Raw genomic sequence first — 12,015 nt, forward strand, 5'->3', positions numbered from 1 at the left:
CTTTTGGTAGCACAATTCTAATTTGTCCAAGTTTTTCTTCTCTTTTAGCACAAGTTCTCTGCTGTTCTTGTAGCTCCACCTGGTCCATAGTTCCCCTGAAGCCTGGCGCCCAAATCCAAACACGATATTGCAGCTAAAGCTGTTCTGATGAACAGCTGAGTCACTTCACGCAGGCTGTTTAAGCTCTCCTAGGTGTCTTTTCTCTCTTGCTAGACCAGCACAGCATTACTCACATCTGCTCTGCCTGTAACCCTCAGATCCTTCCCATCGGGGCTGCAGTTCAGCAGAAGGGATCCCGTTACCTGGCTTGGAAGCTGACTGTTCCTGCCCTGTTCATTGTATTGGTCTTCATGGAGTTTTTCCCCTTACTACTCACTTCAATTTGTGTGAGCCCTCTTTTTTTCTGACCAACAGTTGAGGCTTTGTTTTTGCTGGGATTGCTAGCTCACCCTGCACCAGCAAGGACATGGGAACTGGTGTAGTTCTCTTTTGCTGCACAGGAAAGCACACTTGAAAGTTTATAAATCAATAGGTTTGCCTCATCTGCCACTGAAGCTAAGGGCAGGGGGACTTGGTGACTGGTTTAACATCAACCACACTGCATCACTATATTTAATCATTTCACCTATATATTCAAATGTACACTGCGAGTGGGTGAAGGAATCTGGTGTGATTCACAGTCAGGGTGTGTCCCAGCCTGCTCTTCAGCATTCAAGTGTGAAGGAGAATCCTTAGTGCTTCTCAGTCATGAGAGCTCATGACTGCCACACGCCTACTCTCTTAATGGAACCACTGCCCTGGAAGACAACAACTGAGGTCAAACCATCCCTTGACTGGGCCCATTTTCAAAAGACATGTTTGAAAGCCTCAAATTTGACCTCTCTTCCTTCCATGGACACAGACTAATCCTGGTTAAAATCTAAAGGGAGGGTGAAGCAGACCCACATTCTTCTCACCCCTCTGGAGGTGAACAACCTGTCCTGTGTTACCACACAAGGAAGTAGAGATGCACACTAACAGTGGACTAGCTGGCAGTGACAATAGGTGGAAAGAGACAGTGGAAAGCTGGGGGATACAGTGAGAGAAGCTGGAGGAGAAAGGCACGGCAGGGGAGGGGCAGAGGAAGCAGAGACAGGAGGGAGGAAAGTCCAGAAAGGGGGGAACATAGGAGTCAAAATGTTTCCCTGTGGTTCTGATCTCAACACTTTTTCTGAATAAATCCTTTAGAAAGGAATCTCTGCAAGGATTCTCCTTGTGAAGCTTCCCTAGAGCCATCACAACTGCCCCCTGAAGTGATAAACCCCTGACAATTTCCTACGTCCCAGAAATCTCGAGTGCTAAAATCAGAAGTCAGGACCATCCAAAAGGAAGGAATAAAGAGCATTAGGACCTGCAAGCTGCAGCATCACTGGTTTATATAATGTTACAACTCTTACAACTCCCGTTTATGAGGTTAAAAAAATAATGACTCACAAGACTGGCTGTCACCTGGAATGATTTAACCAGGCCATGCCTAATGTAAATGACATTGACTCACATTTCCAGATGTAGGTGGAACTGGCAATTGTCTTTTCCTCATAATTGTCTTAACTTGCTTTGCTAGTTAGAAATAGTTTCCTAGGTTATATTTCAAATCTGGTAATCATTAGAGGGACATTCTTTCCATAGATGTTTGTATTTGTAGTTGATGGAACGTCTAGGACAGAATTTGACCTACAAACTTAGATATGTAGCAGCAGCCTAAATAGAAATACATAAATTGAAATCTGAACCAGAACTAAAGTAAGATTTCTTGATATATACACAAAATTTAAAATATGAATGCACATGTTTGGGCAGACAAGATTTTTGTGTGGTTTTTTTTTCCCTTACCCCTGAAGTTTTTCAGAATTCTTACCTTTAAGTAATCTTTTATTAAATTTATTACAATGACATTCTCTTAGATAATACAGGGGGAAAACCTATAAATAAGAGGATAAAATAAATGTTGGAAATCTCTAAAAAGTTTAATCAAAAATAGTATATGTAAAGTGAGAAAATTATGAAATATCCCCCACTGGTTTTCACCCAAAAAGGGCTCGTACTTTCCTCTCCTCCTTCTGGCTGTCTATGCTATCCCAAGGCACAGGTTTATTCCAGCCCCTCACAATTAAACCCCACTCTGTGACGTTGTAGTGACATAAGTGGCCACGGCTGGGCTGACTGCAGTGGTATGTCATGACTTCCACCACAGAGATTCGACCCAATTACTGTGACCTGACACACTTGCAATCTAGTACAGCCTCAAGTCTCAGAGCCCCTGAAACCACCAGAGACTCATGTGAAAGCTGAAACCAAGCCAAACAAGACTGAATTAAGCCCAGGAGACAGGTATTCTGAAAACCCATAATTATATCACACAGTTTGTTGATCCGTGCTTACTTTGCTTGTTGGAGGACTTTGGGTGAGATACCCACATGCTTTTTAAGAACAGGAGTGTTAACAATCCAGGAGGAAATGACAGGGCTGATGGTATCCTGCCCTGAGCACACATCAGGGGCATAATACAATCCATGTGCTGACTGGTGGGTGGGGAGTGAAGCTGCACTGCAGAGCACAGTGGTGGCAAGGTGAGGAGCAGATCCATGCAGTGGTTCTGCCCCTAACAGGGAGGGGTTACACTGCAGAAGCTGAGACAGCTTATAGGGGCAAGTAAGGAAACATCAGACATGCTCATGGATTTAAGGACCACATGTACACATCTTATGCACGGGGATTTTGCAATGTTCGTAATGAAACTGAATCACAGAACAGGTCAGGTTGGAAGGGACCACGGTGGGACATCTGGCCCAATCTCCCTGCTCAAGCAGGGCCATTCCAGAACACACGGCAGAGAATTGTGTCCAGATGGTCCTTGAGTGTCTCCACTGAGGGAGACCCCACACCCTCTCTGGACAATCTGTCCAGTGCTTGGTCACCTGCACAGTGAGGAAGTTGTTCCTCATGCAGCTGCCAGTTAACAGGTGCTTTCCTCACCTTCCAGCCTTATAACAGCTTGTGAACAAAGCTTCTGTTTCTGCACCTTACCTATTTTTGCCTCCTACACTCTTTTTCACTACCATTGAGAACCAGAATTCCTAAACTGAAAATACAATAATAATGTGCTATTTCTGGAGAAAAAAATTAATTACCCAAATGTACCCTATAAATCTCAGCAGCCTAGTGTCTTTTTTCCAAAAGAGAAGTCTTGGATAACTGGACTTGAAATTAACCACTTGAGGATGAATTAACCATTGGATTACTTTGTAAATTGCTGTATATTTCAAGTTCATTGCTTGTGTGTTGCTATATATAAATGTGTACTATCTAGGACAGTGATGAACAGTGGCTACAGTACCCTGGAAACTCAGGACTGAGTAGTTTTGTTTCTAATCAAATCCTTTGTTCTGTCATCAAGTTCCAGAAAGTGATTTATACATAAATAATAATAAATAATAAATAATGTGTTATTATTACTCTAACTATTTTTCCCCCTAATATTCTTTTCAATGCTCTCAGGAGATAAAGCTAGTTCTCCTGTGGAGAAGTGGACACAGACAAGAAGGTGGGCTTTGCTGTGACTATCACTATTGAAGAGCCAAGAGAAATTCTCTTAGGTAAGGCTCTTAACCAGACTGGTCTGGTACCTCAGTGTCCACGGCAGTCACTCTGTTCTCTCCAGAAGGGAGCAGCATGCAGGCAGGGAGAATGGGAACAAGAATCTTCAAAGCAGCGATCTCTGACAGGAGTCTGGGGGTAGATACAAAAGCGTGACATAGCTGTAGGGGAAGCAAATGATGAGAGGGTCCTTAGCCTCTTTTCAGAGGCAGATCACAGGGGGAAAAAAGCAACTCAGAGGAAAAAAACAACGTTTTCACAGCAGACAGAAGAGAAGAAAATACAGAAGCAGCTGTGGTGAAGCAGCTGGGATTCAGTCTCCCAAGAGCTTCCCAGCCCAAGGGAACAGGTGAAGCAGCCGGGATTCAGGCTCCCAAGAGATTTCCCAGACCGGTGGAAAGGCTGGAGGGCTTGCTCCCTCTACTGGAGCATCCTAACAGAGCCGCAAGAGACTTGCTGGTTTGACCCACTCTCAATCCCACAGCAATGCTCTCAGACTAAGAAATAAAAATTAATGCAGTGTTGATTGCCACTGATGGCTTAGTGTCACAAGGATTTTTTTTAAAGACTATGTAGCTCAACATGCAGCTGAAGGCAGAGGGGAGAGAGCTATTTCATTGCTTTTGTTTTGAAAAGAATCAAAATAAGGCATACAAATTAAAATCTGTATTTTTCAGATAATATTTCTCTCAGTTCAGTCAAACTGGAGCACAGGAAAAGCAGGCAGACCTTTCCAGTGTCTCATGTAATGCAGAAGAGCAGCTCTTGCTGTATAACCTTTGCTCCAGGACAGCCTGGCCTTAAATACTTGGGCTCACAAATAAATAGCCTATTCCTGCAGGAAGCAGAGAGTAAACCTGTCCTAAAGCATCTCCAGACAAACACAACGTCACCACTGGGTTATTTAGCACTCACGTCAGCTGAGATGGCTCAGAGCAGCCTGAGGCACAGTGACAGCAAGAAACCATGACTCAGACACTCACTGACACTGCTCCACTCTTGCTTGAAAGAGTTGGTGGCTGAGACTCCTCTTCCTTTTTTGTAGAATCAGGGTCACCTTTGGCCTCTGGGATTGCAGGATCTTGCTCTTTGCAGCTCAGCTTTCTGTCTGCTGAATGAGAGTTCAGGAAGCCTTATTTCTTCATGCCTTTTTAGTCCTTAGGTTACATAGTGTTGGTGTGGAATCTGCCTTCTGTATACAGCATCTGACATTTGGTACACAGACCTCCAATTTTAGCTAATCATTACAGGCATGATAGTAAAAAAAGTAAAACATTTGACTAAAAACTCATCAAGATATGTTTTAATGGATTTTGTGGCCTCTCCAGTTTACATGGCTTCTCATTTGCCAACTTTCTGTCATCCCAGTGAACATCTTGGTCCACTGGTGCTCCATCACCTTACAAATTCAATGGAGGAAATGGAAACCAAGCTCTGCAGCAGTGACAAAGAGGAAGCTTTCAAAAGAGAATTACCATACTGCATAGGAGAAATAGACTTCACAGCTTCAGGGAAGAACCATGGAAAGGTACGGGCACTGAGGAGTTTTAACCCTTTTACAGTATTGCTGTTCTGAGCAGTAAACACTGAGTCTGCAACAGTGAGGGTCGATGTGCCACAGAGTGAGGCACCACATTATACCCCAAGTGAGCACCATGCCTTCCTGAACATGAGTGTGATCTAAAACATGGCCTTTTAACATTCAGAAATCAATCACTTGATTTGCAATTACATGACACAAGTACAGGTGACCATTTTCTCTTTAAAAGAAAAATCAGTTATGTGCCCTGCTTCCTTCATTTTGTAAGCTTTCCCTGGTTTAACCCACCAAAAATTAATCACTATGGATTTTGACATTTTAAACATACTTCTGACTGTTTCAAGGTTTTCCTGAAAGTTCCCTCTGTTCTGCTGATATGCAGAGAGAGATGTATATGGACTAACCCACCTCCTCACTAGTCCCATGCACAAGTTAGTATTAGAGCAGAAGGAATTCCTAGGAATTCCCAAAATCTGCCCCAAGGTTTTGTTTCGCCATAAAGTTTTAAGCAGGAAACCAAAATATATACAGAACTGGAAGAAGCAGTAGATTCATGTAATGTGTCCTCAAAAAACAGATATGAAATCAGGCAGATATTCCAGCTTTTGCAGAAACAAAAAACACCTATGATATTTGTTGGCTTTCCGGGGCTGCCATGAAACTGAAGGCAGTTCAAGAGGAAGCTGTAAGGGAGAGTGTGATTTGTCAGTCTGCAACACAGAACTAACCCATGGAACTGACCCAATTAGTGAGGTGGCAATTATGCAGAAGTCTGCTAAATTAATTATTTAGTTCTCTGTCAAATCTTGCTCAAATAATTTTCTCTCAAATATCCCAGTTGATGATAATTTCCCCTCTGCATTTACCATGAACAGACTCTTTACTGTGTCTTTCCATCCTATTGTTATTCATTGGGTTTTTCTTGTGTTTGTTGAAGTTTATGAAGGTCCAGAGTACCATTCACCCTGGAATTATATTTGAAGTTATGCTCAACAAATGGAAGCTACCTGCTCCCAATTTGGTTATCTCTTTAGTAGGGGGAGAAGAAGATTTTCAGATGAAGCCTTGGCTACGGGACACCTTAAAGAAAGGATTTATAAAGGCAGCTGAAAGCACAGGTGAGTGCTTTAGGCTTTAAAGAAGAAATTTGTATTCCTGGTGGATTCTCACACCTAGCCCCCTAGCAGTGATCTGGTAATGACAATGGGCCTGCTCACACAATTATTTTTGAAAATTCAAGACTTTACTGAATGCAACCGATATGTAAATACCTTTGAAAATGAAAGTGATTGTGTTACGGTAGCAAAAATAAGTTCTTTCAAAGCAAATCCCTCTAGGTAACCATTTCTGAAGTGTGAAATTACCTGATATTATTCCCTCAGAGGTGACACTAGAAATATAGCATCAAAATGGGACCAAATACAATTGCCCCTCTTTTGTGCCATAACAAAATAATTCTGAGGAGAGCAGAGCAATTTGACTTCAACAAGAGTGAATTTAGGTCAAAAATAAGAATTTCTGCATTCTCACCTGCAAAATACAGTAAAAATATCTCTGAGCATTTCACAGCAAGCTCTTGGTTTAGCTTCACTGTTCCAGACAAGATTGTGTGTTTTGCTTTTTGTAATGAGACAGCCCAGTACCAGAGCTCTTATTGGTACTTTTGTGCTACACAGATATTCTCTGCCTCCATCTGCCTTCTGTACTTCACACTGGGCAGCATCAAGATCCCCAGTTTCTTTATGTCATATATTTGAAAAAGGCCAGCTTGCTGTTTACCTGTCACTATATTCCTTGTCACTATAACAGCACTGCTGTAAATTCTATTATCCTGAAAAATTCACTCTCCACAAACCCAGAAGAACAGGAGAAAGGACTCCAGATTAAGCAGGTTATGCCTGAGCTGCCAAGAGATGGCTGCACGAGACTGTTTAGATCTCAGTTCAAGTCAACAACTTCCCTGATTCTGCCCCTTTTCTCTTCCTTGTGCACCCCTCAGACCTGCCTGGTACGGGGATGTTTCTGCTCATAGGTAGACAGCAGGTAACTCCAGAGTGGACACAGCATTCTTGATGAGCATATTAACATCAGAGTAAAGATGGCCACGTTGCATCATGTGATACACAAAGGATGTTTGCTTGAGCTCACAATTTCTTCTTGCTTTCCTTATTAAAGTCTTAGGTACTTTGCATGTATTTTTATTCTAAAAGTTACAGTTCATCAAGACCTGTCTCCCCTTTATCTATTTTAAAAAAAACCCTTAAATCCTGTCCTGTAGGTAATGCTACTTCACACACAGACACATTGCAATACAAAGAAATTCCCTAACTGCTTTTTAAAAATAATTTCAGGTGCCTGGATTTTCACCAGTGCTCTGCGTGTAGGAGTGACCAGACACTTGGTGCAAGCAGTGCGAGACCTTGCCCTGGCCAGTACCTCATCCACCCTGAGCGTGATTGCCATAGGAATAACTTCACTCAGGGAAATCCAGCACAGAGAAACCCTGGAAAACACAAAGGTACTGCTCTCTTATTCTGTTGCTCGGATGGAAGCTGCACCCTTACAGAATTTGTAACTCGTTGGCAGAGCAGCTTTGATATAACTTTAAACAAACGATCAAACAAACAGAAGTGGGGTTTGAGCTGTGTTTTGGGAGGAAGCAGGAGCAGCTCAAGGATCGTTGGATGATTCTGTGCCCTCTGTGCCCAGCGGGTGGCAGCATTAGGCACCAGCAAAGCGAGCCGCACAGGGTTGAACGTCAAGAAAATATCCCAGAATAAGGGACTTTGCATGGATTTCTCCCTTGTCCACTTACTGCAGAAGCCCTTACTCCTAACGACTACATAAATACTGCAAAAAGCATATTTTATATTATGGAACACCAGACATAAATATTACGAGAAAAATTAAGTAGCCACTGAATTAGTGTTTAATGCACAAAAATTTCCTCAATACAACAGGTCAAAAATACCAGCCATGCAGGATTTCTCCTAGTTGTAGGGAATCCTCAAACTGGGTCAAGGGGATCCAATTTCTTGGGAAGAAAACAGAAACAACGCACCAATAAATAAAAAACCTCACCCAACAAAACTGTGGCTGAAAGCGTTGCTGCTGAATGGACATAGAAGTGGAGAGGAAAAAAAAGAAGTAGCATTCCCTTTCTGTCACTGGATATATAGTCTGTCCTAAGTAGAATATTATAACAATAAAATAGTGTTTACTGACAGTGAATGACAGTTTCTCTGTACTATTTTATTCCCTGCAGAAGATATGACAAAGACAGCCCTTTGAATTCACACCTAGTTGCTCTCTCTCACAGGCATGAAAGTACCAGCTAGAGGCTGAGAGACTGCCCGACCATACCAGCAGCTTCTTGTCATTGGTCTTTTTTCCTTTTGTTTTTGGGTTTGGTTTTTTGGTTTTTTGTTTTTTTTTTTTTTTTTTTTTTTTTTTTTGCCAGTGAGAGCTACCTGTGTGCTCTACCAGATGCGACTCTTTAGTTGGAAGACTTTAACCTATTTGTGTGGCAACTGGGCCAAAAGGGCCTCAAGGGAAAGAATTTGGTTCATTGTGTTTGTGAATTTTGTTCAGGAAAGTTTGCAAATGCAAACTGTTTCACCTCCCTTCTAGGCTAAGTGATCAAAATGCAAGATCTGGATCTTTCCCTATCAGCAGCTACAGAACAAGTGCACTCTCTTTTTATTTTCTCCCCCTCAACTAAAGCCCAATTTTTTTGTCAAGGGATATTTTGCAAAGAGCATTCCTGACCCTATGACTTCTGGCACAGCTTACACCCAAAGATATTTTGGGTTTTAGTCAGTAACTTAAAGACAAAGGAACTACAGACAGGGATGTTGATCTAAACCCAACTCTCTTTATATTTGGCACTAACACAGACAGCTTGTTGTATAAAAGAGGGCTAACAACCCCCAGCAGCAAGGAGAAAAACAAGCCCTGAAATCAGTGGATTGCTCCATTTGTAGTAAAGCAGATGGGATTTAGTTTCTTTATGTAGGAAAAGCTAAGTTTTTATTTACATAACTAATTTTTATATAGTTTTCACAGATTTTGTGTTCAACTAATTGGTTAGCAGTTTTTTGCTACTTAATTTATTGGTTAGAAAATGGCATTTTACATGTTTATCAAATTTCTCTATTCTTGGATAGTTTACATAATTTTTTACAGATTGTCATGAGCCACATTTTTTATTTTTGTAGGTATGAGTGGTTCTGTTACTAGAATAGTTTGTTTTGTAAGCTGACTTTTTATTCCTTTGATTCTTTCTTTCTTATGGGAACTTACAGGCTTAGTTAGTAATTCAACAGAACAAAGCCTAATTTTATAAAACCTTTCTTTTGTAATATCTTTACTTATATACAACACCCTCCCATCTCTTCTGTGTTAATGGTATGCTCTAAACATCACTGAAAGATCACTTCCACGTTTTCAAGGAATAGAGAGGAAAATCCCCAAAGACCTTTTTCAATTGGTTGTTGTGCCTCTGGGTCCTAATCAAAGGCCAGATCTTTGGTGAGGAGGTTTAATGTTACACGGCAGCAGAATAGAGGCACACCCTCTGTCAAAGCAAAATCTGAAGGAAATTAATTATGCCAAGAAACTTTCCCTGAGGAATGAGAGACGGAGAGAAGGAAGTGAAAGAAACATGCACGTTTACTGCTTTTTAGTACGGGGAAAATGCAACACACAGTGACAACTGCCAAGATTTTAAACAGTTGTATTAATATACCTGCTTGCAAGAGGACAATGATTAGGAAAATGAAAAAGAATAATCAGACATTTAGAGCCTGGAATCATGTATCAAAGTGGATGGGCAAGAGACAGAAAGATGTGCTAAGAAAGAAAGAAAGGGGAGTTTGAAAAAGTGTACCTATAGAAGCCCCTGTGTAGTACAATATTTAGAACTAAAGACTGCAGCAGGGGTTCTGTTTCACCCAGAAGATGAGTTTGTGGGGAAAAAAATAAAAAGTAAAGGTATAACACCATTCACCCAAAATAAAAGAGGATTCCCCTTTCAAAAATCTGCATGCCACTCTCTCTTTTAGAATGCAATTTCTAAGCTGATAATAACCATCAGATTTCATACAACCCTGTCAATTGAGTAATGCTGTGTATAAACTGACAGGGACATGGAGCAGGAGAACTCATTCGCTGGACTAAACATGGACAAAACACTACTGAAATGAATAGTTTGCCCCTCTTTACACCAGCTGAGGCTTCACATCATACACAATTATCAGGTCTCATGGCCCCTTTCCATTTTCCAACAGACCATTCCAACACCTGCATTCCAGAGATGATGATTGATAGCACTGTATTTTGCAGAGGCCAAGAGGGAAACCTCAGGGACTCCAGCTATCAGTCCTGCCAAATCTGGCTGCTTCCAGAAGGAACAGATTTTCTATCTTCACCCTTTTTTAAGTGTCTATCGAAGTGTCTCACAGGTGGTGAGCTGTGTCAGGGTGCAGACAGCATAGAGAGGAAGGATATTAAAACACGGGCTGGGCTTTGCAGAGAGCAATGACATCTCCCCTCCTCCCTTCTAGAGTGAAAGCCTTGTACACTACCAGTCAGATGACAGCACCCAAGGCCCACTGTACTCCTTGGATCACAACCACTCCTATTTCATTTTGGTGGACCACACCACGCCAGAGGAGCCGGACGGAACCACCAAGCTCCACCTCGCCTTGGAAAAGTACATCTCCGAGCAGCGCACGGGATACGGGGGTAAGCGGGCTCGTGGAGCCATCCACCCTGAATCATGCTGACAGCACAGCGGGCCCCTGGCCCTAGCAAAGGTGACTCCAGCTCTCAAATGGGCCCACAGAGGCAAGACCCAGTCAACGCATTGGTCATCGTGTGAGAGGCACGAGGATGGTAACTGCTGAAGTTGAGAAAGCTGCTCTTTGAAGCGAAAATCTGGACTTTTATTGCATCTCCTTAAATGTAGCTCAAAGCTGGTCTTCAAAGCACAGCTCAAATTGCCTTAAAAGACAACATATGGAAAATAAATCCAGCTTCAAGTGCCTTTACCGGTGGTTCTAAGAGATTGATAGTCATTGTTGTATGCTTTTATCCCCTCCCACACACAGGGTCTTGAATTGCTCCCACGCTGGAAGAAAAGACTTGTTCCAAAGCCCTCTGAAATATTTTAAGCCATATTTGTTTAGGGATAACATTTTATCCTGGGTAAACACCGTAGCATCTAATGTCCGTCTGAATCTGTGATCTTTTTTGTAATAAGAACTGAGTATTGGGCAGGTCTCCTACTGCTATTTGTGGAAAGAACTCAGTGGTTGAGAGATAATAGGGTTGCTTTTTTTTTTTTTTACCTCTGCTTTGTGTCATACATGCAGTGAGTGCTAGCACAGCTGAAACAGGAGGGAGAGCTCACTTGTTCACAGCTGTGTGCATCAATGGAATATCTGCTTTCACAGCCCATAGCACAGGGGTACCTGAGAGCACAAACACACCTGAAGAATCCTTACCTGGTGACTCAGATGGCAACAACCACAGGCAGGCTGTAAGGGTAGCCTGAGGTTGCAGTGCTGAGAGTTACAAAGCAGCCTTTCTCTGCTCACCAACCAAATCTGATTGAACAAATCTCAGGGGAACATAATTCTGACAAAGAATGCTGATTCATATAACAAATGCTTTGCTGGAACATGCTGAATTCAGTGTTATCTTCTATTAGCAAAACCAATGTCATTCATTTACGCTCATTTATAAACAAGCTGAGCAAAGCTATGTGGCTTTACTGAAGTACAACACTTCAATAAGGTCATGTGGAATTTCCCTGTTTAAAAAAACCCCACCACCTA

At 42.0% G+C, this 12,015-nt stretch overlaps 1 protein-coding gene across 1 annotated transcript in view; it reads left to right on the forward strand.

Annotated features, from left to right (window-relative positions):
* The first annotated feature begins 5,047 nt into the window (after positions 1-5,047).
* The window catches only part of TRPM5 (transient receptor potential cation channel subfamily M member 5), a 36,672-nt gene continuing 29,704 nt past the window's right edge, over positions 5,048-12,015 (forward strand). The window contains exons 1-4 of the mRNA XM_038138434.1: positions 5,048-5,164; positions 6,114-6,294; positions 7,528-7,694; positions 10,741-10,921. Coding sequence (XP_037994362.1) covers positions 5,048-5,164; positions 6,114-6,294; positions 7,528-7,694; positions 10,741-10,921 — 646 coding nt within the window. The remainder of the gene's footprint in view (positions 5,165-6,113; positions 6,295-7,527; positions 7,695-10,740; positions 10,922-12,015) is intronic.

Source organism: Motacilla alba, chromosome 5, assembly GCF_015832195.1.
Source record: "Motacilla alba alba isolate MOTALB_02 chromosome 5, Motacilla_alba_V1.0_pri, whole genome shotgun sequence".
In the NCBI taxonomy this organism is placed as follows: domain Eukaryota; kingdom Metazoa; phylum Chordata; class Aves; order Passeriformes; family Motacillidae; genus Motacilla; species Motacilla alba.